A 27,966-nucleotide genomic window follows, 5' to 3' on the forward strand; every position below is an offset into this window, starting at 1 on the left:
ATCCAACTCGTGTTAGCGCGTGAAATGAGCTTTCCAAAAAGGTATAGCATGATCCGATGCGACGAATAAAACTAGAACTACGCGCTCTCAGCGCCAACTAGCAAAAATATCGCAAGACTTTTTTGACAACGAATATTTACGTCGAAGCCGATATCCTTTCTAATTCTTAAGTGTCTCAAAGCGATGTGGGTTAAATATTGATTTCTTAAAACAACTTTATTTTCAAAATAAAAATGAAATATTGATTTCTTATATTGATTTCTTAAAACAACTTTATTTTCAAAATGTTAGGAATTGCTCTTAAGTTAGTAGAGTCTTGGTTAGAAATTCTTCAACTGATTGCTTATAAGTAGCAAATTGTATGCAATTTTTTGAAATCTACAACGATATGCTTGTGTTTAGGACCCTCTCCAGTTTGTGGGTTAGTTATGTGATCTACTACTAGGGGCAATACTTTTCAAATTAAAGCAATACGTACTGCTTTTAGATATATATACTTCATATATTATCTAATATCAAGCTTGCTTCATCTCTACCTTACAACCATTTATTTATACGACTAAAATATTTCACAAACAATATTTGAAGACAGTTTAGTTGAGAAACATATTTTAATTAAATTGAAAATCTTTCTCTCTACATGTACCCAAAACCCTCCCTTTTTAAAATAATGTCTAGCTGTTTTCAATAAAACACGGTAGTTTAGTATTATGTAGGGACTTCAGCTGCGAAAATTGTTTTTATTACTTTTTTCACTCATATTTTCAAAGTTCCACTTGTTCATTAATTTACTATAAATTTAAATTAACATCAACTTTTGCAAATTATATAGTACAAATTTAGTTAGTAAATTCTCTAGTACATTTGTTCTTAAATTACTTTTATACTATGCTACTCAATTTTATTACCAATATATTGCAACTTTATCAATATTCAATTTTTTTAATATCAATACAGAAAACAATAAATTTTTAATAAGTCTGCTTTCGCCTCTTTAGGGGAGCGTATTTTTGCTGAATTACATATTTTTTACACTACCCACACTCTTTGAGTGGAGAAGATGTTCTTTTTTCATTTCTCCAAATTAATTGTAAATTCCTTCTCGATTTAAGTAGTTTACGATGAGTGGTGGAGGTGTATATCCAAATGGGAGTGCTTTTTTACGGCTATTGGCTTTATCTGGATATCTGCTTATTCACGGCAGACAGGCAAAACTTTCGCACCATTTTTTTTATTCTATTTGTGTAGTTTGGTTGCTCTTTTATTCAACACCCGCTTGCTGCGCTGCCTCCTCTTTTAGTAATCGTCTTGTAGGATTTCATTGATTGTACGGGCATTTGTTAATGTCGCCCAGAGCGGCGATTGCACGCAGGCCAGCGTGTATGCTTCCGCGTCAAGTGAACGTGATTTGCGCATAGAGAAGCGTTTCTTGCTGGCGGCACGTTTGTTGGTTGGTGTTGCACCCAACGGGGTCTCCTGCACCGATTCGGTTTTGCGTATTTTGAAACGCGTTTGTGAATGTGTGCGTTTGTGTGCCATTTTTTCCACGAGTTGCGGTGTTGTGGGCGTTGTGGTGGTTGCTGAAATTTGTAGTAATTGTGATTGCTGTTGTTGTTGTTGTAGCTTTTGTTTTTCCGCTAATTGTTAGCTTGAAAAGGACATCCGGTATGAGGAGGTCGTCTCCATGGGTGATTCGGCATTAAGTATTTCCGTTTGCGTTTGTTCCACATCACTACGTTCCTCCACTACGGTATCGAGCTCCAGGGAGGTGAAACCCTGGCTCAGGCTTCGTTCAGGACGTAGACTGATAGCTCGCGACGGTCGGTAATCTGTCCGTTGGCGTTGGGAAGATAAAACGTAATTATTTAATATTTTGTCAACAAGCATATGAGAGTTTAAATATACATACATATACATATGAAAAAAATGCATACAAACTTCTTGACTTACGATATTGGCTTTGATAAGGCTTTTCAAATGTGTGACCTTTATTACTTATTAGATAATTAAATAAAAAAGAAACTATAACAAAAATAAAGAAAAATTTCGCAGAGATCACAGAACGTAAAATATTTAACATCGTAAAAATTTGGAGCAAAACCATTTTTGTTGTTAAACTAAATACTGCTTCACGCATTTTTTATGATATCGTAAATTAATATCGTAAATTATTTTTTCTATTAAATCATTATTAGTTACTTTAGAGTGATAAAATTTGTGTTAACTTTTTAACCTAAAAATATTTATTTTCCACTAATTTTAAATCGATCAACAAGAAATTTTGTACGATATTATGGTAAAAGTAAAATCGTAGACTCTTTAATAACTTTTGTACAAAAAATTTATTTTCCGTTAATTCTAAAACGATCTAAATACTTAAGTACATAAAAAAAAAATTACGATATTGTTCGAAAAGTAACATCGTAACGCTTTTTATAAGTTTCATGCCAAAAAAAATTGTTTTCCGTTACTTTTAAATCGATATTCATACTTATTGCAGTAATTAATCAAGATGTATTTACGATATTGTGGAAGAGTAATATCGTAATTTTTTTTTAGAAGTTGTATGGCAAAAAATTTACTTTCCATTGCTCTCTTTTATAATATGAGCAGTTTCTTTGATCTTAAACCGAGTAAATTGGACGCTTATAAACAATTGCTACCATTCTACTTCAAAGAGCACATAAAACTGTTCTTAATGTCTATGCAAATAAGAAATAAATGTAGGCAGAAAGCGTATTTGCTACCTGCAAAGCTCAATAATCATAAATCAATCGCAAAGAAATTTCAAATATGCAAATGCTATTTGCAAAACGTGAGAAACCGTAAGCGAAGAAAGCGACATAAGGAAGGTGAACGAGAGTTCAAAGTATAATGACTTTAATGCTAGCATCAGCCTTTTTAAAAAGTAATTTGAGCCACAAAGACGATAATAAAATGTTAGTACAAATGGGACAAATTATGAACAAAAATCGTAGGTGAATGCTAGAAAACGTTTGCGTATTTAAATGTTAGACCAAAAAAATTCGATACGAAGCCATTGTGTACATTTCAAATGCTTGCGAAAAATAAAAGGCGCTCGCGTATATGTTCATTTTAAAAACTCAATTGTGTAGAATATTAAATATTAAAGAGGCACTTGTTTGCCAAAAAATGGTAAATGATTCGTATCCTCTTTAAATTTGCAGTGATAGTCAAGTATTTGGAATTAAGAACCATATAAAAAGCGCAATAAAAATATTGAAAAAATTCGGGAATACAAAAATGGCGCTTTTAATGTATGCGTGCGTACATCCGCCCAAAAGTAGATCTATACAATTGCTCTTACATTTGCTATCCGTTGTCGCACACGCACACAGCCAATATCAGCCATAAAAATGGAAATGTGAAATTCATTGTCAACGCCACACGCAATAAGCGACACTGCCAGTGTTGGTAAAAGCCGCGAGTCATCAACAAACAAGCGGCAGTTACTTGCACTTGTTGTACTTGTAATTGTTGGAGACGTTTGGCAAGTCTGGCGTTGACAGCCCGCTGAGCAGATGAACACCGACATGTCGGAAGTGCCTGTTGGGGGTCATGAATGTTTTATGAACAATAATAAAATGGAGCGCATTGAATAAGTGCGTGATAGACAGGGTGCTCTAGTGCTAAATTAAGCATACTTTTCGGCGCTATCTGCCAACAAACAATGTAGGGAATTACTGCATTCAATATATTTCGAAGATAGTTTTTGAGTGAATCACAAGTTGGGTGATGCGGAAAGTATTTTATATGTGTATAGTATATAAATTATCGTAAAATAAATAATGTTCTGGAATTAAGTATGCATATACATTTTTTGTCTATTTCACTTAGAATACGTTCCTATCTTTATTAATATTTAATTTTATAATTTCAAAAAATTTTTCCCAAATATCGTACTTTACCGATATTTAAAAATTTAAATGCATGTTTCATTCCATATTTTATCAAATCGCATGAAAAAAATTAGGCGTTTGGTAAACGTAATATCGTAAATATAATATCGTAACAATTGACCATAATATTATCAACAAATAATTTTTAATTATCGTAAAATAATTTAAAATTGTATCGTAAATTTATCGATTCTGTTGATTGATATGTCTTATAAAAACATTTATATCGTAAAACTTCAAAAGGTTAATAAGTTTTTTGTGATTTCTTATTTCTTTAGTAAACATTTAAATTTAAATAAAATATTTATGAAGAGGACAGATTTACGATAAAACATGAAAATATTTTGTATACAAAAATTACATTTAGAAGTTAAAAGGACGAATTCTTATTTAAGAATGTATAGTTACAATCATCTTTTCGAACATTTAGAGTTGGAATGTGAAGAAAATTAAATGTTTTTGGTTCAAAATTCGTAATTAAATGCAATATCGTGCAATAATATTTGAGATATTATTAAAATCGATATCAAAGTCGATCAGTTGATGAAATAAATTATATATTATTTAATTGCTGTATGCAGAAGAAAACAAAATTATTTAATGTGTGATTAAAAATATCGTAAGAACAAAAGTTATACCGAAATATTAATAAAATATACAAAATTACTTGCATTAACATTAAATGAAGTATACATATAAGATTATTCGTTTTCGGTGCACAATATTCATAGTTAAGTGTGAATAAAACCTTTATAGTATATATCGTACGATATTGCATAAGAGCTTATTTTTTTGATTTAAAATATAAAAAAATATTAACCACTAAGTCTTCTTTACTATAATTACATATTTATATCGTAAAAAATTATATTGTAAACCTATATCGTTTTCTTTGTTAAAACTTTTTAAATCTCAATATTTATTATTTTAATACCAAAAAAGTGAAACAGGAGTAAAAATATTACATATCGTAAAATATAATATCGTATTTTTTCATTATTACTTTTATACCAACATCGTAAATCAAGGCTTGTCACACCGCTAAAATACTCGCGTGCCACTATTGACCATATTTTAGCATATTTTTAGAGAAATTATTGCATAGACAGTGTGGGATATCGTAAAATTTTGAATAATAAATCTAGTATGCTATCGTGCAATGTTTGTTTTATATTAAATATATGGAGCTAACATTAATTTTCTACTCATTCTTTTTTACTAAAATACCAAAATAGTGCAGCAAGCATTGGCAGCTACTTACAAAATGCACAAGAAAAGTGTAGTACAACATTAGGGGTGTACTTATTTTTATTTATTTATTTTTAAGTGTTTTCTACCTTATTTTTATATTTTATTTTTTTTATATTGTTTTTTAAATAAGTATTTAATATTATTATATTTTACTACATATAAATTATTTAAAATTCCCTTGTTTAACAATAAGTACACTCCAACACAACACCGAACAACTCACTAAGCCTATGTATGGGACTAAATCTGACCAGGCTCACAGCATGGTCCTGCATATCGTAATTTCGTCGACGATCGCGTTCACGTGCCAATTTCGCGCGACGTCGCAGGCAACAGATGACAAGCAGTGCCAATATGGGAAAACCGAAAATACACGAAACGATGGGTATCACAATGGATTCGGGCGAAACTGTAATGAGAAGACAAAAAAAGAAGATAAATTGTAGCATAAGCAAAAAATATGATTAGAAAAAATATTGTATGTAATTATAAGAAATGAGGAGCGCAATTAAATCCAGCGAGCTTGAAAGTGAGGTTAGGTCATAAAAAACCTATATATGTACATTTACATATACTCGTTTGTATACATTATTCTTGGTGCTACTTGTAAGACCACGCTAACTAACAATTTTATACAATTTGTCAAAAGCACTCACGCTCTTACGCATATACCCCACACGCATGCACCTACAGTTATACACTTCCTTTCTGGCATTTAATTGAGTGTAAATGTGATGCTGTGTTTGCCTTCAAGTGTGTTCCTGTGTGGTACACAAGTAAATACATAAAGTACTCTCTGTATGTTTGTATGTGTGTACGAGCTCATGTTCAGCTGTTCATTTTAATCCGCTCAATTAAATTGTTTACCATCTGCGGTTGAGAGTTTGAGCATTTCTACAACTATTTCACTTACGCCAAAGCTGCCACGGAGTAGGGTATGCGTAGGGTTTAAATACATTTGTACTTGAGCTGCTAGATTACGCGCATAGGCAACTTGTATGTGGTGAATGTCAGTATGGTACTAGTAGTAATTGAAGGTTTGGAGTATTTTTGCTCTATGTTCTCGCATCATTTTCATGGCTTCTAAAGCGGATTGGACTGAATGCGAAGCATGCGGTCTTGCATTTGAGTATCTCTTTTACTTTTGGATGAAAATGCATAGCTTTTAGGGTCTGTGACTTTCCATTTGGTGTTCAAGGTTAAATGCGCTTCAACATGCCAAAACCTAATTGAACTATAATATAGTGTACTAAAACTTAAGTAGAGTCCCTTTACACCCTCAATGAATACATAATATGGTGTATCAGAATCTAACCACAATCTCTCTGCTCGCCGTATGCTTACCCTGGAAAGCCCATCCATTCCTTATATAGCGGACATATTTAGCTCTAAACTTCTATTTAGTACTTAAAACCCTCAAAAAAGCTCACTTACATATGGATTCTTGGCTATCAGTCTGTCAGCGAGATTTCCGACATTGTTGAACAAAAAACAGATTCGCAAAATTTTTTCAATGAGACGGATCTGTCTTAGTTGAATATCACGATAATATTACTCAGTGACCCGAGATTGTTCTGAAGCTATTATAAAACCATAACCGGCTGAACGGCGATGGAAGTTTACAGATAATACTTAGATTAAACTTAGATTAGCTTAGAATTTTTGGTTAAGGAACTTGACAAATTAATCGTCGTGGAGAAGAATCAAATAAAATTATGTTCTGACACTATAGGTAAATCATCAGGGCCAACAAAGAAAGTGATGTCACAATCGTTCTTCTACCAGTTTGGAAGTTTGAAAAATACTTTGAGCGCTGTCTCTTCTATCCAAATGTCCAAGTTATGAAAAAGCTTGAGTCCTTAGAGGAGACTTCCTCGAGCACTACATCTCTCATTTCCTTTTATATCTCTTCCCAAGCACGAATATCTTCACTTTGTCTTCAAATTGTGTATACCGCAAATTACCGCAATAGCCATATTACCTCTGTACGGTCAACAAGCAACAGTCACGATTCATCGCTATATTTATCTCTTTTTACTGCTGGTACATAATTTTTTATTTATTTTATAAGTCTGCTTTCTGCTTTATAAAGATCGACCTTCGGCACTTAAAGTTCAATTATTTCCACGCACTAAAAATGTACAAATAATCTGCATAATTTATCAATAACTATAAATTCCCGGCAATGTTAAGCGCCAGCAAGGCCAATGAGCATTACGAAAGAACGAAAACAAAAAAAAAATGATAATAAAATCAAAAAAACTGCGCGACAAGCTGATGTTAGTGTGTAGAGACCTACTCGCTTAATATAAAACAGCATTTGCTAAAAATAGAATTAACAGATAACAAAGGCACAAAAAAGGCACAAAAAAGAAAGGAGTTTTTTTCGCATTGCACGGTGTTGAGCCGTGCGCCAGCACCAAGAAGCGGCGCTGTTGTCACCACGCATCATTAAACCCAATTAACGTCAGCCGTCATCAACGCGACCGAGATAAGACTGAGGGGGCACACACAAACCAGAAACTAAAGCCATTATAGGCACAAGCAAAAACAAACACAAAAAACCAATGACAGAGGCAGTGACGTCGGGAAAATGGCTGAAAGGCCCAGCGCGACCAAATATATGACGTGAAAATAGGGGTGTCTATATGTAGGTTGGCAGAAATGACAGTCTGACAGTTGAGCCAGGAGACGGTATGACAAAAAATCAGATGTTAGATACGGCAGGTAACAATTACAGAGATAGGTAACTGAAAGAGGAAATGTACGTGAGCCAGAAAGCATGGAAAAGCGCTGCAGACCCGTCGCTAAGTTCAAGCGCCTAAAAGCACACCACTCTGCTGGCAGCCATAGCTAAACAGAATGAGACAGAGAGAGATCTGCTCGATGTGTGTACGCTTGTGCGCGATAAATGTGCCATGTTGCGCGTCATTAACGACAGCTATTTACACAACAACTCAACTTCGCTGACAGTCGACAGTAATATGTAGTATTACATTAATGCAAATGACAAGTATGCGGCGAAGTATGCAGCAAATATGTACACGACCACAATGTAAGCAGCAATGTGTGCTGTACGTTAGTAGGTGGCAACATTGTGCTACACCGTCATTTATTTCGGGAAGAATATCTAATGATGAGTTAATGCCAAAAGTCATATGATAACTGGCATTTAGCCGCAGCAGTAAGCACTAAACCGCAGTCATTCGTGGAGTCACTGAAATAAATAAGCCTAAATGTATGCCACTACACAGCGACGCAAAAACATTTCCCCTGCGGCAAGCATACTTTTAGGCTTACCAACTGTTTAATTGAAATTCTTGGCTGAAGAATCATAATTGCGGTTAGTTCGCTGTATGATGGTTTGCCCACAGGTATTGCTGTGCTCGGTTTCAGTTTCGCTGTCACTTGACACGCACGCAGTTTTAATGAGGTTTACGAGGCCAAAAGCAGCGCTAGCTTGTAGTGGTTGTATTCCATGTGGGCATATAATGTTGGAAATATGTTGTGTACGTTTTAGTCAGTTTTGACTACTAAATATTTTATTTGCGTATATGTACAAAGAACCATTTAATTCGCACCTCTCTTCACACTAAATGGACCTGCTGAAGTACGCAATCGCCTAGAAGTGGTCAGCTTTGACCAGTAGGAAAGGAACTGTATTATATACGGACAACGGACGGCTAGGCTTTAGACAATGATAGTGACTCGACTCCAAGTCCCAGGCTTGGACCCAAGTGTTTCTTAGCTGTTGCTGTCTATGGCGAATGGTTTCACTAATGAAAAATTTGGCTCAAAAGAAGCTTATGAGAATCGACAGTCTCAAGTTTTTGCCAGTAGAAAGGAAGGTTTCTGTGACAGTGGCTTTATGAATATGCCTTCAAAATGCCAACAAGTTGTCGAAAGAAACAGAGTTTATTTGACCGAAATCGAATGCTTCTAACTATTCTAAATAAAGTCTTCAACTTAATGTAGAAATAATGGATTTCTTTTTACTAGATCTATTATTTTGGCCACAAACCATAGTATGCGCTCTTTAGTTTTGAACAGGTTGAGGTTATAAATGTTATATACCTGGTTTTCTAATAGTGATGATATCTTTTTCATTTTATTCATTGCTCTCACTCAAGAACGGAAGCCATTGAACCACCATAAACGTCGTGAATTTGCTGATTTTGCCTTGGAACAACTTGAAAACAATAAAATCATCTTCTCCGATGAGTCTCTCTTTCATCTTTATATTGCGGTAAATTAATCCAACTGTCAATATTGGTGCCCAAAAAATCCACAAATTGTTCATGAATAACCATTGCCTAATTGTCACCTAAATTGGCAGTTTGGTGTGGTCTGGTGGTATCAAGGCTCCGTACTTCTTTCGAAATGAAACTGGTGACACCGTTATTGTGAATGGAAAGCGGTATAGATCGGTGATAACCAACTTTTTGACAGCAGTTGGAAGAAGTTGATCTTGACAACATTTTGTTTCAACAAGACGACGCTACGTGCCACATAGCCTGTACAGCTACCGATTTATTGGAACAAAGGTTTGGAGATTCGATTATTTCAAGAAATTGTGACATTGAATGACCTCCAAGAAGTTGTGATTTAACAACATTAGACTACTTCTTGTGGGGTTAATTGAACTCTTTGGTCTTTAGCATAACCCAGACTCTCTTCAAGTTTTGTAAGTCACTTTTCAACATAATATTCATGATAAACGTCTTGTTTCCGTGGAGAAAGTACTCGAAAATTGTTTTCATCCAATTTGTTCTTTCAAAAGAAGTCGTGGAGGCCATTTGAATGATGTTATATTCAGAACTTAATTGTAATTAAATAAAAACACTAGATTTTCCTTTACAATTCTTGTATTTTAAAGAAATCATATCATTCTTATTGGAAAATCCTGTATAACACAAACGTGAAAGACAAGTCCTTCCAGGGTTTTACATTTACTTAATTCTGTTGAATAAAATCTTATCCTTCTGTATTGACAATATTTTTTACGAAGGTAAATAATGTCATCCACCAAAAATACATGTAACAGTAAATACTTTGACGAATGTGTATGCAGCTAAGTCACTACGGGAGATAAGAAAAACGGAAATGAATAATGTTAGCTGTAAATATGGATGATGAATGAAGCAAGAATGACTAAGAACGCAAAGGAAGCGAAGCGGAAGCGATAGAGAGTTGTTTGCTAAAGAAGATTTACGCAATCTCAGTGAAGCTGAGGTAATCGTAATTGAAATACTAAGCAGTTGAGGGCTTCAGATTACCCACCGACTAATAAACATTCACAAAGATACACACGAACGTACACAACACCGGCTAAATGCTTACATATTATTAAAAAAGAAAGCCGCAAAACAAAATCCGAAATTATAATTAAAATGCGATATTAAAACATAAATCAGCCCAGGCGGTAATTACAGTTAGCTGCCAATTGAAGCACATCATGATTTTGTACATAACTGTATATTTGCTTGTGCAGAATTTTAATCCACACGCACACTCTCACAAGCTGCTTCAGCTTAAAAAGGATATTCATTTGCTAATTTAATTGAATCCAAGACAAATGTCACTGAATCAATAAATGTGCTTGTGTGGGGATTGAAAAATTTATTTATGCTAACAAATTCAATTAGAAAATTAAATTAGATGTAAGCTTGGAAACTATATCGAAGCCATAATACCCTACACAAGTAAATATATTAACAAAAAATGTTTGTCCGGTCTGAATAACATATTTGAATATGATAATGTTACTTGGATAATAATGTATGCTAAAATTTCATGGAAATATCTTGTCAAATGAAAAGTTTTCCTTGTAAGAATCGGCAGTTCGTTTAGGCGAAAAAGACGTTTCTAAAATTTTAGACCGATAACTCGAAAGCTAATATGTTAGGGACTTGGCTAACTCAGACTCACCCACTCAGCTCTACTTTAGAGCTTCCACTGTTTCTTTCTGAGCATTTCAAACTTCCTGAAAAGACTTTATATACCGAGTATAGGGTATAATAAAAAGCAAGAGCTGACTGCGTACATTACCAGAAAAGGCGAATGAAATGAAAGACACACGAGTATGAATGTGCATTGATACAAAGCGATTATGGAATCATGGAATTAAGGAATAAAGAAGAAAAAAGCCAATGAAAGTTGTCGTCAACAAAAGCGCACAAACTGATTTAGTTCTGGGAATAAAAAGCAAGAAAAAGTCGAGAAAAGGAAGATATTTATTGAAAGCTGAAAGCTGACGACGCGCATGTATGTCAGTTGTGAGGTGAACGGGATTACACAAGACAAAACGGCGAAGAGCGTGCGTTTTGGAAAACAGTGATTAAAAGCTGAGATGCCCGGTATAGAATTGAGCTGCAATGCTTTGAAGCGTAATCAGGTAAAACATGTATTACAAAGAAACGGGATAATTGCAGAGTGTTAGATAAATTTGAATGTATTTCTGACGGTTAATGTATAGTAATAGGAGGCTTTAATCTTACGCATACTAATTTGTGAGTGATAAGAGTTTTGGCTGACACATGTAATATTTAGAGCTGAAGTAAGAAATATAGTTGCCTATATGCTCCTTTCTTCGAGTCGCCTTTGTCAGAAGGAACTCAGAATTTAGCTGAAGGTAGTCCAAAGTCAGCCTGTTCTCTTCAGTAATTAATAGACAAAGTACCAAAAGTTTTACTATATCGGCGTACATCTATTAGATACATAGTTTAGAGACTTAGAAAGGTATATACTATTAGAAAAACATATCAGAGCTTGGAATCCAACAACCACCAAGCTCTAGTCATGCAAGAAACCCACTTTTCTATACACCAATAAGTTGTTGACCTGTTCTTGTAATCTTCTAAACAAGCCTTATAGAGTTCACTAGAGGTCCAACAAGGTTTCCGTCTCTTTACAAGAATTCTTAGCTATATTAAGTGAAGACAAGAGCTCTGGAATCTCATGAAAACATTCAAATTCTCCAACTTTTCACTACCATGTGAAGTTGAACTCTTTATTCCTGTGGTTGTTATTCTCCAACCGAAACCCAACAACCCTCTGAGTGAGTCGGAAGACCAAGTGTAAAAAGTTCTGATTTTGAGCGTACCGTGGCTTTATTAGGTGTTGGGCGACAAGGAGCCATGCAAACATTCAAAATTACACGCTTTTTATAGGCCGTTTATACTTTTTACTGGGGCTGTTTTTTAAGTGGCGGGCCCAAAACCCCGCGCACAATCCTGTGGAGGGGATGTTTCGCCTTCTCACTTCAGCTCGCCTTCAAAATGATATTCTTAGGTTATCCAGATGATTCATAGTCAAAGACCGGAAGCTGCTTGAGCTATATATAAAATAATCATTCCTAGCCACTCCCAAGTGAATGGCGATCAGAGAACGAGAGAGAGAAAAATGAGGAAGAACTCCACTCCGTTGGAAGGCAGAAGAAGAAGACTTCTCTCTCTCTTCCTTTCTCTCCTCAACAACCTTAATGGAGCTCAATAGAATTCTAACAAAGTTTTTACCTAATTTCAATGGTTCCTAGCATTAGATTCTATAAGTAAGGCAGACTACCATAAAGGCATTCAAGCTAACCCAGTTTTGTCATCAAACGAAGTCGTTGACCCCTTCCTGTAGTTGTTAATCTCTCCTCAATATTTCTTCCTAATACCATAGGCCTCTTCAAATACTTCTATAATTGAGACGGAAGCCCAAATTTAAATGCAGTGGCTACGCCGAGTGGTGGACGTCGCACGAGCTATGGATTTCCATAGAAGAATCCGAGCAAACATTAACAGCAGACATTGAGCCGGCGCGTGTAGGAGGTATTATCCCGCAGCTTTGAAAAATAATTGCAGAAAAAATGCCACAATTAGAGCAACACAACAGATGGAAATGCGATTCGAATACAATATTTACAAGCACTCTGTATATTTGTATAATGGCAAAACGAATTCATTACGCAGGTAAAAATAAACTAACATATATGTATGAATTGAACAGACCGATGACAATACGGTAGCGAAAATAAAGGCATACGGGGTAACCGTCCAGCGCTTGCAGAGCTCGAGCTTCACAGCTCAATAGACTCTTGACGATGAAGGTTATCTGCTGTGTGCTCGAAAAAGTGCGGGAGGTCTGCTCTTGTGTTGTCCCCTCTACCACGCTGTATATACTTAAATGTCGGCTGAATGTGAGGCCGAAGCACGAGCTTGTTGGGTGCATGAACAACAACGAATGAATGAGTACTTAAATGGGCAGATAGTTGCAGCGCCGTTGAATGCCGAAGGACGTTAAGTTGTTGGTTCACAAACTGAATGCCAACATAGCGAAACGGATACCTAACGGAACTCATGATTGGGTGGATGTCTGCCTGCTGGTTTGGCATAAATGCCGCATTGAAGCTTTCAAGCGCTAGCTCCGCTCGTTCGACGGGGGCGCGTTAGGTAACTACGAATAGTTATAGTAGATAAATTTATTCTCGTGCTTGCTTAGTTGTTTGCCGTTATTTGCGGTATGTACCGTTGAATGTAATCAGGCACCAGAGTGCCTGTTGTTTAACGACCAGCTGAGCCTATGAAAATATTTTAACGACTCAAGTGGCGGTGTTTGAGCATGTTGAGCAAACAGCAGAAAAGCATTAAGTGTGCCGACTTGACGAGCTATATAGTGGTGCTTGGCGGTATAATATTGAATGTACGGTTGTGGGTGGAACGCTAAAGCAGTGGGAAAACGCGACTGAAAAGTTAAGAAAATAATTTTGTTGGTAAATAGTTTGGTGGTGGTCAGAAAAGCCATGCATATTATTAGACGACTAACGTGTTTGCTTGCCCTAGAAGGAGAGTAAACAATTTAGGGTAAAGTTTGTGAATTCTAAGGATATGAAAAACAGCTTGTGTCATCTGGAGACTTATTTATAGTATCCCGAGTTTTTGTTGTTGTAGCTGAAGGAGCATGAAATATGTTGAAAGTGGTTTGATGATTGTTACTGGACTTACAGTTCTTCATCAGAAAAGGATCGTTTATCGTTGAATTATTAAAAAAATTTACCATTGTACTGATTGATTTTCTTGAGATATTGACCTGAAATTCTGCACACGTCTTTTTCTGCAAAGGAAACTGCTTATCTGACGGAACTGCCGATATCGGATCACTATATCATATACATGTCATACGTACTGACCGATTAAAATCAAGTTTTTGTATAGAAAACTTTTTTATTTGATAAGATATCAGCATGAAATTTCGCACGGAATATTCTCCAATGCAACGGTATAATCTCCGTAAAAATAGCTCAGGTCGGATCAGTATAGCATATAGCTGTCATACGAACTGACCGTTTAAAATCAAGTTTTTGTATGGAAACCTTTTTATTTGTGAAGATCATTGTATTTTAGCTGCGATATAACCAAATTTAACGGTTTTTCTTGTTTATATACATACATAAAACACATGAACTTTTATTTCTATGCAAAGGTGCGATAACGGTGAATGTGGTTTTTTTTGGGTTACCAAACAACTCAAGCGTAGAGGTTGGAAATGGTCATTGCAAATTGCTTTGCATAAAAAAATACCACGATAAGGGTAGACGCGCCATTTTGTTAGCAAATTCAATAAATAAATATCCAGCTTAATGATTTACCCAAATTCAATATGATTGGATTACCTACATCACAGCAAGCCGAAATTGACTTTGTTTATTTCAGCCTAACAATGGCATGAGCCAAGAACAGCAAAGAGTAACAACAACAACTACAATAATGTAGGCAAACTAACAGTGCGAACTTGGCAGCCGAGTGGTCTTATGAATTCAAGCCAACTTTGCCATTTCCACAGAACACACTCGCGCACACATGGACATGGTGGTGCTACAGGCGCACAAAAGCTTTGGCAAACACTAATACACCCCAAAACTGACTGACAGTCGCAGTGCTGATGCTGATTGCCAGCTCAGTTGGAAAAAATTAAGCCTGTATTTGAAGGGTACCTACTCTCCCATATAAACATATGGAAACACACACACCACTGCATGCAATTTGAAAGCCGAGAGGCACACACACACACACATGCATACAATATTCGTTTAACTTTTTTTAATAAACTCAATGCTCAAACAGCATTGGTGCGAGTAAACACCGCCACATACTGAGAGAGCGTGAGCATACGCACATACAAACCCTCGTCCATAACAGTCATACAAAAGGCGCTGAGCCGTGTAAAGTAAATAAACGTGCTATGCTAACAAATGCACTAAGGCAACGACAACAACAAAAATTGCAATAACAATATATGTATATGGCAAAAACAACAACTGCAATAACAATATCTACGGCCATCACCATTTGTTAAGCAACTAACAAAGGCTTTTGCTGGTGTATATGTACATGTATGTGTGCTCTTGGTTAGTATTAGGTCCATTAGTTGCTTGGCAAAAAAGTTGCTCACGTCTGCCGAAAGGTGGCTGATGAGCTATAAATGCTGATTTTAAATCAAACAAGCTAAGAAGTTTCAAACCAATCCTGCTTTTGGACACGAGTTAAGTTGCCAACCACTTTTTTTTTTGTTTTTTTGTATAGAAATTTTAAAAAGTTTTTGTTTTTAAAATTTCTGGAAACAGAAAGAAAAATTATAATTAAAAAAGAAATGTTTTTGATATTGAAAAATTTTCGAAATTTTTTCAATCTGAAACATACATATTGAGAAATTATCAAGTAAAAATTTTGCAATTTTTGCTTAATTTTCGAAAAAAGATATTTGTATTCATTTATTGTATTTTATTTATTTATTTTGTTTTGAATAAATTCATAATTTTATTTTTTTTAATTTCGGAAAAAAAATAATTTTTATTAATTTTTTAAATTTTTTTTTCGATTGCTAGTGTTATCAACTATGAGACTTAGTTATTTACCCAAAAAAAATTTGCATTTAAAAAGTACTTATATAATTTTTTTGGCATTTTTTCTTTTTAAGCTACCATATAATGCAAAAAAATTGATTAAGTAAAATTTTTCTTAAATTTTTTGTTATTAATTTATAATTTTGAATATATATTCCATTTTAATACATTGGAAAATACAGCATTAAACAACTTCTTTCGAAAATTAGGAATTTTCAAAATTTTTTTCAAAATTTTTTAAAAAGTCAGCAAAGCACAAAATCCTTGTTACAATTTTTTTATATTTTTCCATATTTAATATTTATTTTTTGCCTCTTTTAAATCGTTGCACTGATTTCAATACAAAACTCACGCCTTTCTTTCTTGGAAAGTGTAATTTAATCGCTTTATCCGTTTATCTGCTTTACACAGATTCAAATATTTGCCATTAATATTTTGCCGGATTAATTTTATTCAATATTAGGTACTTTTTAAGTACTTTATAAAATATTCTGATCTTTCTTTTGATTGTGTATACTTGTATGTATGCATGTTTGTATATATTAATACCCGAAAGGCACCGATGCCTCACAGCTTTTTTTTTTCTTTTCTGAGTTCTTTGTAAATGGACGCATCAAACATTTAAGCCAAAAATCACAAGCATAAAAAACTATTAACACACGCATATACAAAATAACTGTATATATGTATGTGTACGCTCGTCTATCGACCGCCACTGGGGTAGCTTTAATATTTAACTACATTTTAATAAACTAAATAACATACAAATTGGGTTTACGTATACGCCACGGCTGCCTGGGGGACCGACAAACGGCTGTCAGGAACAAAGCCACCACACACATGTGTAGTTAAAATGAAATTTGAAATGCACAAACTGTTGCAAAGGCAACATATGCAAAATGTGTATAAAAAGTAGCCGAGTGAAGGTAGAAGAAATAAGAATCAAATATGAGCAGCAATATAAAAATAACTAAAAAAAATACATCAAAAATAACTCTCAGAAAATATTTGAAAAAATTTTACAAAATTTATATATACGGAAAATCTAAAAAAATATATANNGTTTTCTTAGAGCCGAAATTTTTAATTATATTTTCAAGTGAAAAAATATATGTATATGTACATATGTATATATTTAAAATTTCTTTTGTATTCTGAGAACTATTTTTTTTAATTTTTAGTCTGTGTATATTTTGATTATTATTTTTTAATATTTGTAATATTAAACACATTTTAATTTATTGCTTCTGACATTTAAGATATTTTACTCTTGAAATTCTTTTAATTAATTATTTCACTTTTTTTTTTGTTTTCAATATTTTTCTTTTTTTGGTATGTAGACTTTTCAATTTTTTTTATCAAAAATGATATGTGTGCATAATTCACAAAACCGCGATTATTCGAATTTTTTAAAATATTTTTTCTGTTATAATTTCTCGTTATTTGTTTTTGTGTTATATGTTTTTGTCAATTTTTAATTAAAAATATATTTTTTGCCTCTTGAAGACAATAAGTATGTGTTGTACAGGTTTTTCAACCCAAAAACTCGAAAGTTATACACACACATATTGTTTCTCTTGTTGTAGTATTTGGGAAAAAAAAATGTTCTAGTATTATGATAAAAATGTCTCTTCAAATGATACATAATACATTTTCAGAACCCACTTTCACATAACTTTAGGTATAATTTCATGTATTTTCACATTATTTTTTATTATTTTGTTGCCATAATTTTAATTTTTTTTAAAAACTATTAAATATGTTTCCTTCTTTTCTTTTGTTTTGGCATAATTTCATGTATTTTCACATTAGATTTTTTTTATTATTTTGTTGCCATAATTTTAATTTTTTTTAAAAACTATTAAATATGTTTCCTTCTTTTCTTTTGTTTTGGCATAATTTTAATAAACACTTTTTTTGTCTGAAATTTTTCTAATCTTCAAACATATACAAGTATTTCTGTTCCATATTTTCTTTGACACCTAGAAAACTTTTACAGCTGTTTTTTAGCAATAAGTTAGTATCCATATATATTTTTATATTTTTATGCTTTTATGCTGAAAAACTTTGAATGGCGTGCCATTTTTCCACTGCGCTGCGCAAATTAATAATTTTCGGTCAATTCATTAAACAAAATGAACACATTATACATGTGCATATATATACATACATATTTATATATATATGTATTTATTATGTATATATTAACACCCACAAACATGCACACACACACACACACCCACGAGTTCTCACCAGCTAGCACTAAGTGTTAACGAAATATTTTATATTTATTTATCTTTGGTTTTGTTGTCATTGTTGTTGTTGTTATGCGCCAGTTTTGTTGTTGATGGTTGTGAATGATTTGCACCCCGCTATGAGTGTTCGTCACATCGCATCGTCGCCAACCAGCTATTGTTGAACACTTGCTGACTGGCGTGGTCAGTTGGAGGAAAATCCAAAGCAAATTCATTCAAGCGCCAAACCGCAATTTATTTTTACGATAAACTCACAAGTAAGGCACATATAAATTTTTATTTTTATTATTTTCATTGTTTGCTATACTTGCTGTGTGGTGTTTATTATTGTTGCGATTTCGGCGATATGCAAGCCCTGTCTCTTATACACATCTAGATGTGTATAAGAGACAGGAAAGATGGCGATATTAAAAAAAATATATTAAAAAAATCTAAAGATATCTAATCTAAATCTAAAAATAAAAAAAATGCATGCTTGCATGCCGGCGAACAGGAACTTATATAAACTACATTTTTACATGCAAAAATATGCATGCAAATATGCGCTCTTACACATACGTGTGTGTGTTAGCTTGTGTTAGTGCAGGCTGGCGTGCGTTGATAGATTACGTAAATTTTTCATTGGGGAATTTAATATGCGCACAAACACATGCTTGCTGAGTATACCAATTGCAAACATGCACATGCACATACATACATGCTTAGCCACATTCTTGGCAATATTTAGAAGGGAAATTTATCTACAGTAGCACGTCGCAAAAAAGTAGAGAAAGTTTGCATAAATGCCACAGAAAGGTTAAATAGCACACAACTGAAACAAATGTGCGCTGAAGTGAACAGCAACAACAACAATCAGCACAATGGCTCTTGCGTTGGAAGCAGCGCATAAAAGTCTATACGCAAACACAACAGACAAACGCACACATAAGTATATATATATACTCATATTATTAACTCTTTAAATCAGCTCAAGGGACACAAACGAGGGTAAGGGGTTAGGCGTGTACAGAGTCTAGATATTGACTTATGGCAGCGCGCTTGTTGAGCTGAGGCGGAATCTTCTTGCCACGCTTCACATTATATGCATACCTTTGATATCAATAGCTGGCTTGTAGCGCAGTGAAGAAGTAGGGAGCAAACACCGAAAACTGGGAGCGCAAAGTAGAGTGTGAATGGGTATACTTAAGTACTGAAATATTATGCAATATGCTGGAAGCTGAACTTGTGAAACACTGCGTTTAAAATGCAATTCTTACTAAATGACTAAGAAGAAATTGTTGTTTTTAAGGTAACTTAAAGTCACATAATGTAGTAAATGACAAAAAATATGTCAAATTGTCTTTAAAGATTAAAAAATTACGAAGATTATTTAATGGAAATCACTAATTTATTAATTTGACTATCTATTTCGTAGGCGGCATTAACTCAGTCAATAATTGAATTGTGAAATACTGCATTTAAAGCAATACTTTTAGGAAGCATTTATTAAAAGAAGTGTGACAGGATCTTTCTAAAGGCTGAAACCAGAATATTTTAATAAAATTCTCTTCGGTAGTCGAAAAATTATTATCGTATTTTGTCAATAGATGTCGTTGTCGTATATCTCCAGTGCTACCAATAACATTGTATCATGCCATATCGTGTTGGAAAGCCAACCAAAAAACCAAAAAAAAAATTAAGTTCAGGGTAGTTGAAAAAAAGTTTCCGCTGTTGAAAAATGAGTGATAATAATGAACAAATTCGCTATATTTTGAATTTTGTATAAAAAGGGAAAAATACCACGCAAACCATCAATGAAATTTGTTAAATTTACAATGGTTCGCTCGATTCCCTTCTGGAAATTTCCTCGTGGAAGATCACCACGCTCGGGTCGACGTATCGTTGGCAAAGTCGATGAAATTATGGAAAAGATTGACCAGGATCGTCACACAAGCAGCCATGACATCATAAGCGAACTTAGCATTCATCATTGAATGGTTTTTAACAATTTAAAAAGGGCTGGCTACAAAAAAAGGTCGATGTTTGAGTACCACAAGAATTGTCTTTGAAAAATTTAATGGACCGAATTAACATCTGCGATTCTTGATTGATCATGAACCAGGCGGATCCAGCCTGATCGAACGATTGATTCTAAATTTTTCTGTCAACGACTGAAACCGAAAAAAAATGGCCCGAAATGATCAACAGAAAGGGTGTCATCTTCCATCAAGTCAACGCAAGACCACACACATCTTTGATGACTCGGCAAAAACTGGCAGAGCTTGGCTGGGRAGTTTTGATGCATCCACCATATAGCCCTGACCTTGCACCATCGGTCTACCATTTGTTTCGGTCAATGCAGAACTCCCTCAATGGAGTAAAGTTGACTTCAAGAGAAGCCTGTGAAAATTACTTGTCGCAGTTCTTCGGCGAGAAACCAGAATGGTTTTTCAAAAATGGAAAAATGTTTCGATCAAAATGGTTTGGTTTATTAAAGTTCATTTTAAATACAAAAAAAAAAAGTATGTTGAAGTTTGATTACGACGTGAATAAAATTCGATATTGAACTTGTGAAACACTGCCTTCAAAATGTAATTATTACTAAATTCTGACAATTTTTTTGAAAATTCTTCACTTCAATATAACAGTAGAGTTGTGGCTGCTCCCATTTACCAAAAAAAAAATTGATAAATGAATTTTTGCAAAACATTTTCCCACTTCGTTTTAATTAGTTTTAAAAGTAACTGGGCCATATTATACTCCAGACTTCAAAACTCCTTAATTCTCTTAATCTTTCTACATGAATGGACTTAACCTAAAAGTTAAAAATGCATTAAAAAATTTTCCAATTTTTTTCCAATTCTGCCTTATTACAGTTAAGTTACTGAAAACCTTTTCCAATAATAAAATTGTATGACCTAGTAATGGTCATCAATCAATCAAATATAAATGTCACTCAAGCAACAATAATAAATGTCCATCAATAAAGGTCATTTATCACTACTCTTCTCTCCAACAAAGCAAACAAACACCTCATACTTCTCCAACTACTCATCGGCCATGTTTTGTCGAACGAAAATCGCCCTTTCGCTTGAATTACCCGATTTTCCAACTGGGCGCATAACGGTGTCAGCTGTAAACGCCGACTGTCAAGCACATTTTACTGTTTGGCGATAGTATATAGTAGTTTTCCTTCCATCCTTTAAATTTTTTCACAAAACAAAAATTTTTAATGAGCAAAGTTGCTTCTGTTTAGACAGATGGGGGTACCTCGAAAGAGCCAAGGTGCGTATTATCTACTTAAATAAATCTCGCGCGCTAACAAGTGCGTTGTTTCCTAGTATCGATAACTTTCTGGCAACGCTCCGTCGCCTTGACAGGTTGCTTTACGCACGACACGCTAACAGTACCAAAAGTTTGAAGCAAACATTTTGTGGAAACACATGCGAGCGCCCGCTTATTCCATGCTTTGCGTGTGAGCAAACTTTGCAAAGCAAAACAAAAAAAAAAAGCGGCAATAAAAACTTTGTCTAAGCTCATTCGGCTGTCTTAGCTGGTCCAATACTTTTTGCGCCTTTCAGAGCCTTGCTGATGGCGGGCGTATTAAGCTCACGAAGGTCATATGGCTTCGAGTGAATGAGTGGGAGGGCAGGTTACGCCGTTAAAGAGTTCATTAACTTCTTGCTTCAGTGCCTGCCTGCTTACAAAATTGGATGGTTGACAAGTTAAGGAAGTTTATTCACGTTGTTGTCAAAATGCGCAGCTTTCTCCCATCACCCTTCAAACTCGTAACTTTTTCAATTCAATTTCTTATAAATTTTCCAAGCAGATATACACTGCTCATATATTAGTCACATACAAATTGGACACTTGACTTTAATGAAAAATTTAATGAAAAACTTGACGGAATTTGCTACCTCACAAGACGAGTGAGCGCCAGTAGAGGAGAGTATAGGCATCTGGTGTTCGAAAACATTGTTATGTGACAGATGTAATGCTTTATTTTGCCAGGTAAACAATTAAGTAAATAAGACAGAAAGAGAGAGTCGAAATATTGCCTCAACCGCCTCAGTTCTTTCTCTACTTTGCTTCCTTTCTCTGTCTCCGTTAGAGTCGCTGTTATAAGTGGCTTACTTATAAAATGTACAACTCACTCAGCTTCGGAAGACGTTACAATATAGTATGCGTTAAATTAGGTCAGGTTAGGTTAGGGTTTATCCTTGAGCCAAAGATTGGCTCACTTGAACAGCTGTGAAGATTGGTCCTTTATAATACTCAATAAACTCCTAAAATCGAATCACCGAACACTAATAGATCGACGAAGCGTTTTTATCTTACCACGAATGTGCTTATATTAATCCCAACCAATTTGGTAGGTTCGCTGAAAGTGTATCTACCAAGATGCTTCAGTCTCAGTGTGGCAAAATCAGGGTAATTGAAAAGAATGATTCTATCTCGCCTTTCTCCACACAACTTTGGAAGAGAGCGTTCGACAAAATATTCAGCCGCACTCAGAACGCCTACAATTGCGACGAAATCGCCTTTGTAAAGAGCAAGTTGTTCAAAAGATCTCCTGAGATTTACGCGGGCCAGAGGGCTCGCGCCGTATAAATTCTGGTTGTTGAACAGAGCTTGCTGAGCTCACATGCGGTCAAAAGGTCTAGAACGAGAACCCTGAACTCGCTTCCAATCAGATGGAATTGAGCTTAGGGTCCCCTCCCTAGCAAATTCGTCATGAAATTTCCGGCGACTGAGATCGCTGGGGTACACGGATGCTTCCTAAGGTTGGAAAAATCCGAAGAACCTATGGTAAACAACCGGTTTTTAGAGGCTCAAGTAAAAGTAGTTTTTCGAAAGATATTTTTTATCTATTGGTCACATTGGTTATGGTGATCTGAATTTGAATTAAGGAATAGTTGCTTACTACACCTGTAAAGCGAAAAGAGAAGAGATCAGTTTGTCCTAGGTAAAAGTCAGATGACCTTTTAGACCTCAATCTAAGAAAATTATACGAGAACGTGGGTCTGCCATCAAATAAGGATGACAAGAGCGAGATGTGGATAACTTAAACCCAAAAATTTAGCTAATCTAAGGAACAGAATAAACGGAAATACTTTTGGTGAACCCGGTTGTTCTCTGGATCTATTTTTAGTTACCTTACGGAGTTGTTATAGAAACATTGCATAAAGTAAGACTAATTATTTAAAGATATAATGAGATGACAACATTTGAAGTCAAAGAAGTCTCCGTCTTATAATTGAGTTCACAGTTTTTCAGACTTAAACCCACTTCGTACCCACCTGTGGGATAGACAATTATTGTGGCGCGGTTCTTGTTCCCCGCCGCCATGAATGTGGCGACCGTTTGTGCTGGCAATGACGTGGTCGCCTCCATGGCATAGCGCGACACTGGCAAGGTCGGCAAAGCGGACATTACCGTTGCTGCGCCACCGGCGAACGTACCGCCAACCTCCATACCGCTGACAACACCGGTGCCATTCGAAAGCGTCGATGGCGTGGTGTAATCGCTTAAATTAGCTTGCGCTACATTAGCGAGCGTTTTATTGAAGAGCGTTTTAAGTGTAGAGTTGAAGATCTCCAAAGGGGGTTGCGTTGTGGCGGGTTGTTCGGGTAGCATGTCGTTATGTGTGGGAAGGGCGCTAGAGATGATACTAGAAATGGTTTTTGTTGCTGTTGTGAAATTTGTTGTTATATTAAGCGTAGGCGTTGTGGCGGTTGCTGTTGTTGTAGCAAGTATAATTGTTGTCATATTGTTCTTCAGCAGTCTTGTGGCATATTTGAGAAACTCCAAAAGCATCGCCGGCGCGGACGGTGACCTGGAGGTTGGTTGGGGTTTTATGTTATTTTGCAGGAGTTTTTGTTCCTCAGGGTGCACTGGGCTTGTGCGCGTAATTGGTTTTGCTTTCGTTATGGTTTGGCGTGCATTTTCGGTTTTTATTTATTTAGTTAGTGGTTTTTTTTTGTAGACATTAGAGTTTCTTTGCTTTCATTTTGTCATGGCTTCACTTTTTAAGGGGGCCTTTCCACAGTTGTCGAATTTTCTTAGAAGCACTCACAACTATTTTTTTTATAAATTTCTCAGCTGTAAGCTTATATTAGCTTATTGTTTTTTAAAAACATAAAAATATTAGAAAAGTTTTATTTTGTATTTCGAGTCTTAAATTCAGAGAACGTTTTATTTTCAACTTAAAAATATAAAGTAATTAGAATTTTTGTTAATGTTTTGATCTGGTGCATAATTAAGAATATTTTAAAAAAAAAATTTTTTCTTAGATTGTTTATTCAAATAAATTTTTATATTTGACTTTTTACATATTTTACATTTCTAAATTAAAATAAAAAATATATATATATTTTAAAAACTATTAAATATTAAAACTAAATTTCTTTAAATTTTTTAATGTTTCAAAAATTTGAAATTTCTTACAAAGTTTTTTGAGTTATTCTAGTATTTTCAAATAAATTGAATAAATATACATATGTATATATGAATATATTTTCTTAAAATTTTAAATAATTGAAAATCAATTATTTTTTTAAATTTTTTAGAAGTAATTTTAAAAGATTTTTTTTTAAATGATTTCGATATTTTAAAAGTTATAATTTAAAAAAAACTGTTGCCTTTTAAATTATCAAGAACCTATATTTTTTTCAATTATATTTAAGAATACATTTTTTTGGTTTTTCTTTTAATTTTTCAAACATTTTGAATTAAAAACTCGAAATTTGTGAATATTTTATTTTTTTATATAAAATTTTTCTGCAATCAAAAATAAATGATTAAAAGTTAAAAATTTCKTTTATTTTTCTAAAYATTTTGAAATTTTTTTTAGACAAATTTGATGAAAATTTTTTATATTATATTTAGAACTATTAAAAAAAATATCAAACTTTAATTAAATTTATGATTTTTTCAAAATTCATTAAATTTTAATAAAAATTGTTTTTGAATACTTTTTCGTTGTTTTTAAGCGTTGAAATTTTTTAAATCTATTTTTTATTTTATTTAAAAATATTCAACTATCCAAGAAATTTTAATTAATATTTATTTTTGAATATTTTTACGTTTTCTTAGAGCCGAAATTTTTAATTATATTTTCAAGTGAAAAAATATATGTATATGTACATATGTATATATTTAAAATTTCTTTTGTATTCTGAGAACTATTTTTTTTAATTTTTAGTCTGTGTATATTTTGATTATTATTTTTTAATATTTGTAATATTAAACACATTTTAATTTATTGCTTCTGACATTTAAGATATTTTACTCTTGAAATTCTTTTAATTAATTATTTCACTTTTTTTTTTGTTTTCAATATTTTTCTTTTTTTGGTATGTAGACTTTTCAATTTTTTTTATCAAAAATGATATGTGTGCATAATTCACAAAACCGCGATTATTCGAATTTTTTAAAATATTTTTTCTGTTATAATTTCTCGTTATTTGTTTTTGTGTTATATGTTTTTGTCAATTTTTAATTAAAAATATATTTTTTGCCTCTTGAAGACAATAAGTATGTGTTGTACAGGTTTTTCAACCCAAAAACTCGAAAGTTATACACACACATATTGTTTCTCTTGTTGTAGTATTTGGGAAAAAAAAATGTTCTAGTATTATGATAAAAATGTCTCTTCAAATGATACATAATACATTTTCAGAACCCACTTTCACATAACTTTAGGTATAATTTCATGTATTTTCACATTATTTTTTATTATTTTGTTGCCATAATTTTAATTTTTTTTAAAAACTATTAAATATGTTTCCTTCTTTTCTTTTGTTTTGGCATAATTTCATGTATTTTCACATTAGATTTTTTTTATTATTTTGTTGCCATAATTTTAATTTTTTTTTTAAAAACTATTAAATATGTTTCCTTCTTTTCTTTTGTTTTGGCATAATTTTAATAAACACTTTTTTTGTCTGAAATTTTTCTAATCTTCAAACATATACAAGTATTTCTGTTCCATATTTTCTTTGACACCTAGAAAACTTTTACAGCTGTTTTTTAGCAATAAGTTAGTATCCATATATATTTTTATATTTTTATGCTTTTATGCTGAAAAACTTTGAATGGCGTGCCATTTTTCCACTGCGCTGCGCAAATTAATAATTTTCGGTCAATTCATTAAACAAAATGAACACATTATACATGTGCATATATATACATACATATTTATATATATATGTATTTATTATGTATATATTAACACCCACAAACATGCACACACACACACACACCCACGAGTTCTCACCAGCTAGCACTAAGTGTTAACGAAATATTTTATATTTATTTATCTTTGGTTTTGTTGTCATTGTTGTTGTTGTTATGCGCCAGTTTTGTTGTTGATGGTTGTGAATGATTTGCACCCCGCTATGAGTGTTCGTCACATCGCATCGTCGCCAACCAGCTATTGTTGAACACTTGCTGACTGGCGTGGTCAGTTGGAGGAAAATCCAAAGCAAATTCATTCAAGCGCCAAACCGCAATTTATTTTTACGATAAACTCACAAGTAAGGCACATATAAATTTTTATTTTTATTATTTTCATTGTTTGCTATACTTGCTGTGTGGTGTTTATTATTGTTGCGATTTCGGCGATATGCAAGCCATCGGCTGCCACTTAATATTTTCTTTTCAGTATTCTTTTCCTAATTTTTTATATTTATTTAATTTTTTTTATATTTTTTTTTTTATTTTTTTTTTACCTTCTTTTAGTTTGCTATTTCTCAATCGCTGCAGTTTTTTGTTTTGTATATTTACTTCCCAATATTTGTTAATAGCGATTTTGAATTTTTATTAGCTCATAAAAATAAATTTTATAGTTTTCCACATGGCCCCACACACACACACGCAAAAGTGGCTACTTAGAGCACGGCAAATCGTTCAAGCAAAATTCCTAAGCACTTTCAAATTGTGCTCCAAAAAATCCACAGCACAAAAATTCACGCGTAGTGTAAGCAACAACAACAAAAAACGCGCGCTTATGCTCACACACGCACATGTGTATTAGTTTAGACCGTTATATATGAACTTGACGCACTTTTACCACGACTTTTTCCGAGTCTTAAAGGTGCTGCCACCGCTGATGTCGCCGTTCAACTGCTCGAGCGCCGCGCTGGTGTTTTGGTTTTTATAACTTTGGCACTTGCTCAAGCTTTCCATGCAACTGGAGTGGTCTGCTCTCTGTGTTTGTTTCTCTTTGACCGATTGCAGCAGCGCAGATTTCAGAATGTTGTACTCTTAGTTGTCTTATTGAGTGCACTGTTGGTGTGCGGTGCGTATACGCAACCTCAGTGATTTATAATTCGAAGGCTTTGGAATAAGTAGTATTTACTTTTATTATTAATTTAAAATTAATTAAAAACAAAAACATATTTTAATTTTCTTTAAAACAAAAATATTTTTTTTTTAATTTCATTAAAAAAATATTGAAAATTTTAAAATTTCTGTAACCAAAATTTTTGAAAAAAAAATTAATTTAATTTTAATTTTTGTTATTTTTAAAAAATATATTTAATAAAAGTTTCTTTGAAAAAATATTGAAAAATCCTAAAATTTCCAGTAGTAACAAAAAATCTGGAAAAAATTTTAATTCAATTTAAATTTTTGTTGTAAATTTTTAATAATCTTTCATTAAATTTGATTGTAA

The 27,966-nt window shown here is 33.5% G+C and overlaps 2 protein-coding genes across 5 annotated transcripts; both read right to left on the reverse strand.

The window, feature by feature from the left end:
- Window positions 1-780: 780 nt before the first annotated feature.
- LOC108976188 lies at window positions 781-1,641 on the reverse strand (the record flags this gene model as incomplete). Its single annotated transcript, XM_018945117.1, has 1 exon — window positions 781-1,641. A coding segment is annotated over one exon (345 nt), but the record flags the coding sequence as incomplete, so codon positions are not given.
- Window positions 1,560-27,391, reverse strand: LOC108976288. 4 transcript variants are annotated; one of them, XM_018945285.1, is made up of 4 exons: window positions 27,364-27,391; window positions 23,591-24,409; window positions 5,395-5,580; window positions 1,560-1,829 (listed from the first exon to the last, which is right to left on the reverse strand). In XM_018945285.1, the coding sequence occupies exons 2-4, from the start codon at window positions 24,105-24,107 to the stop codon at window positions 1,645-1,647; spliced, it is 888 nt and encodes a 295-aa protein (XP_018800830.1). In that variant the 5' UTR covers window positions 24,108-24,409; window positions 27,364-27,391; the 3' UTR covers window positions 1,560-1,644. The 4 variants fall into 4 exon arrangements, with proteins under 4 accessions (XP_018800830.1, XP_018800829.1, XP_018800828.1 ...); XM_018945284.1 differs by lacking the exon at window positions 27,364-27,391 and adding an exon at window positions 27,023-27,069; XM_018945283.1 differs by lacking the exon at window positions 27,364-27,391 and having other exon boundaries at window positions 23,591-24,443.
- Window positions 27,392-27,966: the final 575 nt, after the last annotated feature.

The sequence above is a fragment of the Bactrocera latifrons genome, unplaced genomic scaffold, assembly GCF_001853355.1.
Source record: "Bactrocera latifrons isolate USDA-ARS-PBARC rearing strain unplaced genomic scaffold, ASM185335v1 scaffold_74, whole genome shotgun sequence".
NCBI lineage: Eukaryota > Metazoa > Arthropoda > Insecta > Diptera > Tephritidae > Bactrocera > Bactrocera latifrons.

Excerpts from the sequence above, each read along its gene's own strand:
- LOC108976288 (XM_018945285.1), bottom strand. The coding sequence starts at position 24,107 with ATGCTTTTGGAGTTTCTCAAATATGCCACAAGACTGCTGAAGAACAAT. Across the intron at positions 5,581-23,590 it reads AATAATTGTCTATCCCACAG|TTTCGCCCGAATCCATTGTG; the intron begins GTGGGTACGAAG and ends TTCTCATTACAG. Across the intron at positions 1,830-5,394 it reads TAGTCCCATACATAGGCTTA|ATTACCGACCGTCGCGAGCT; the intron begins GTGAGTTGTTCG and ends GCCAACGGACAG.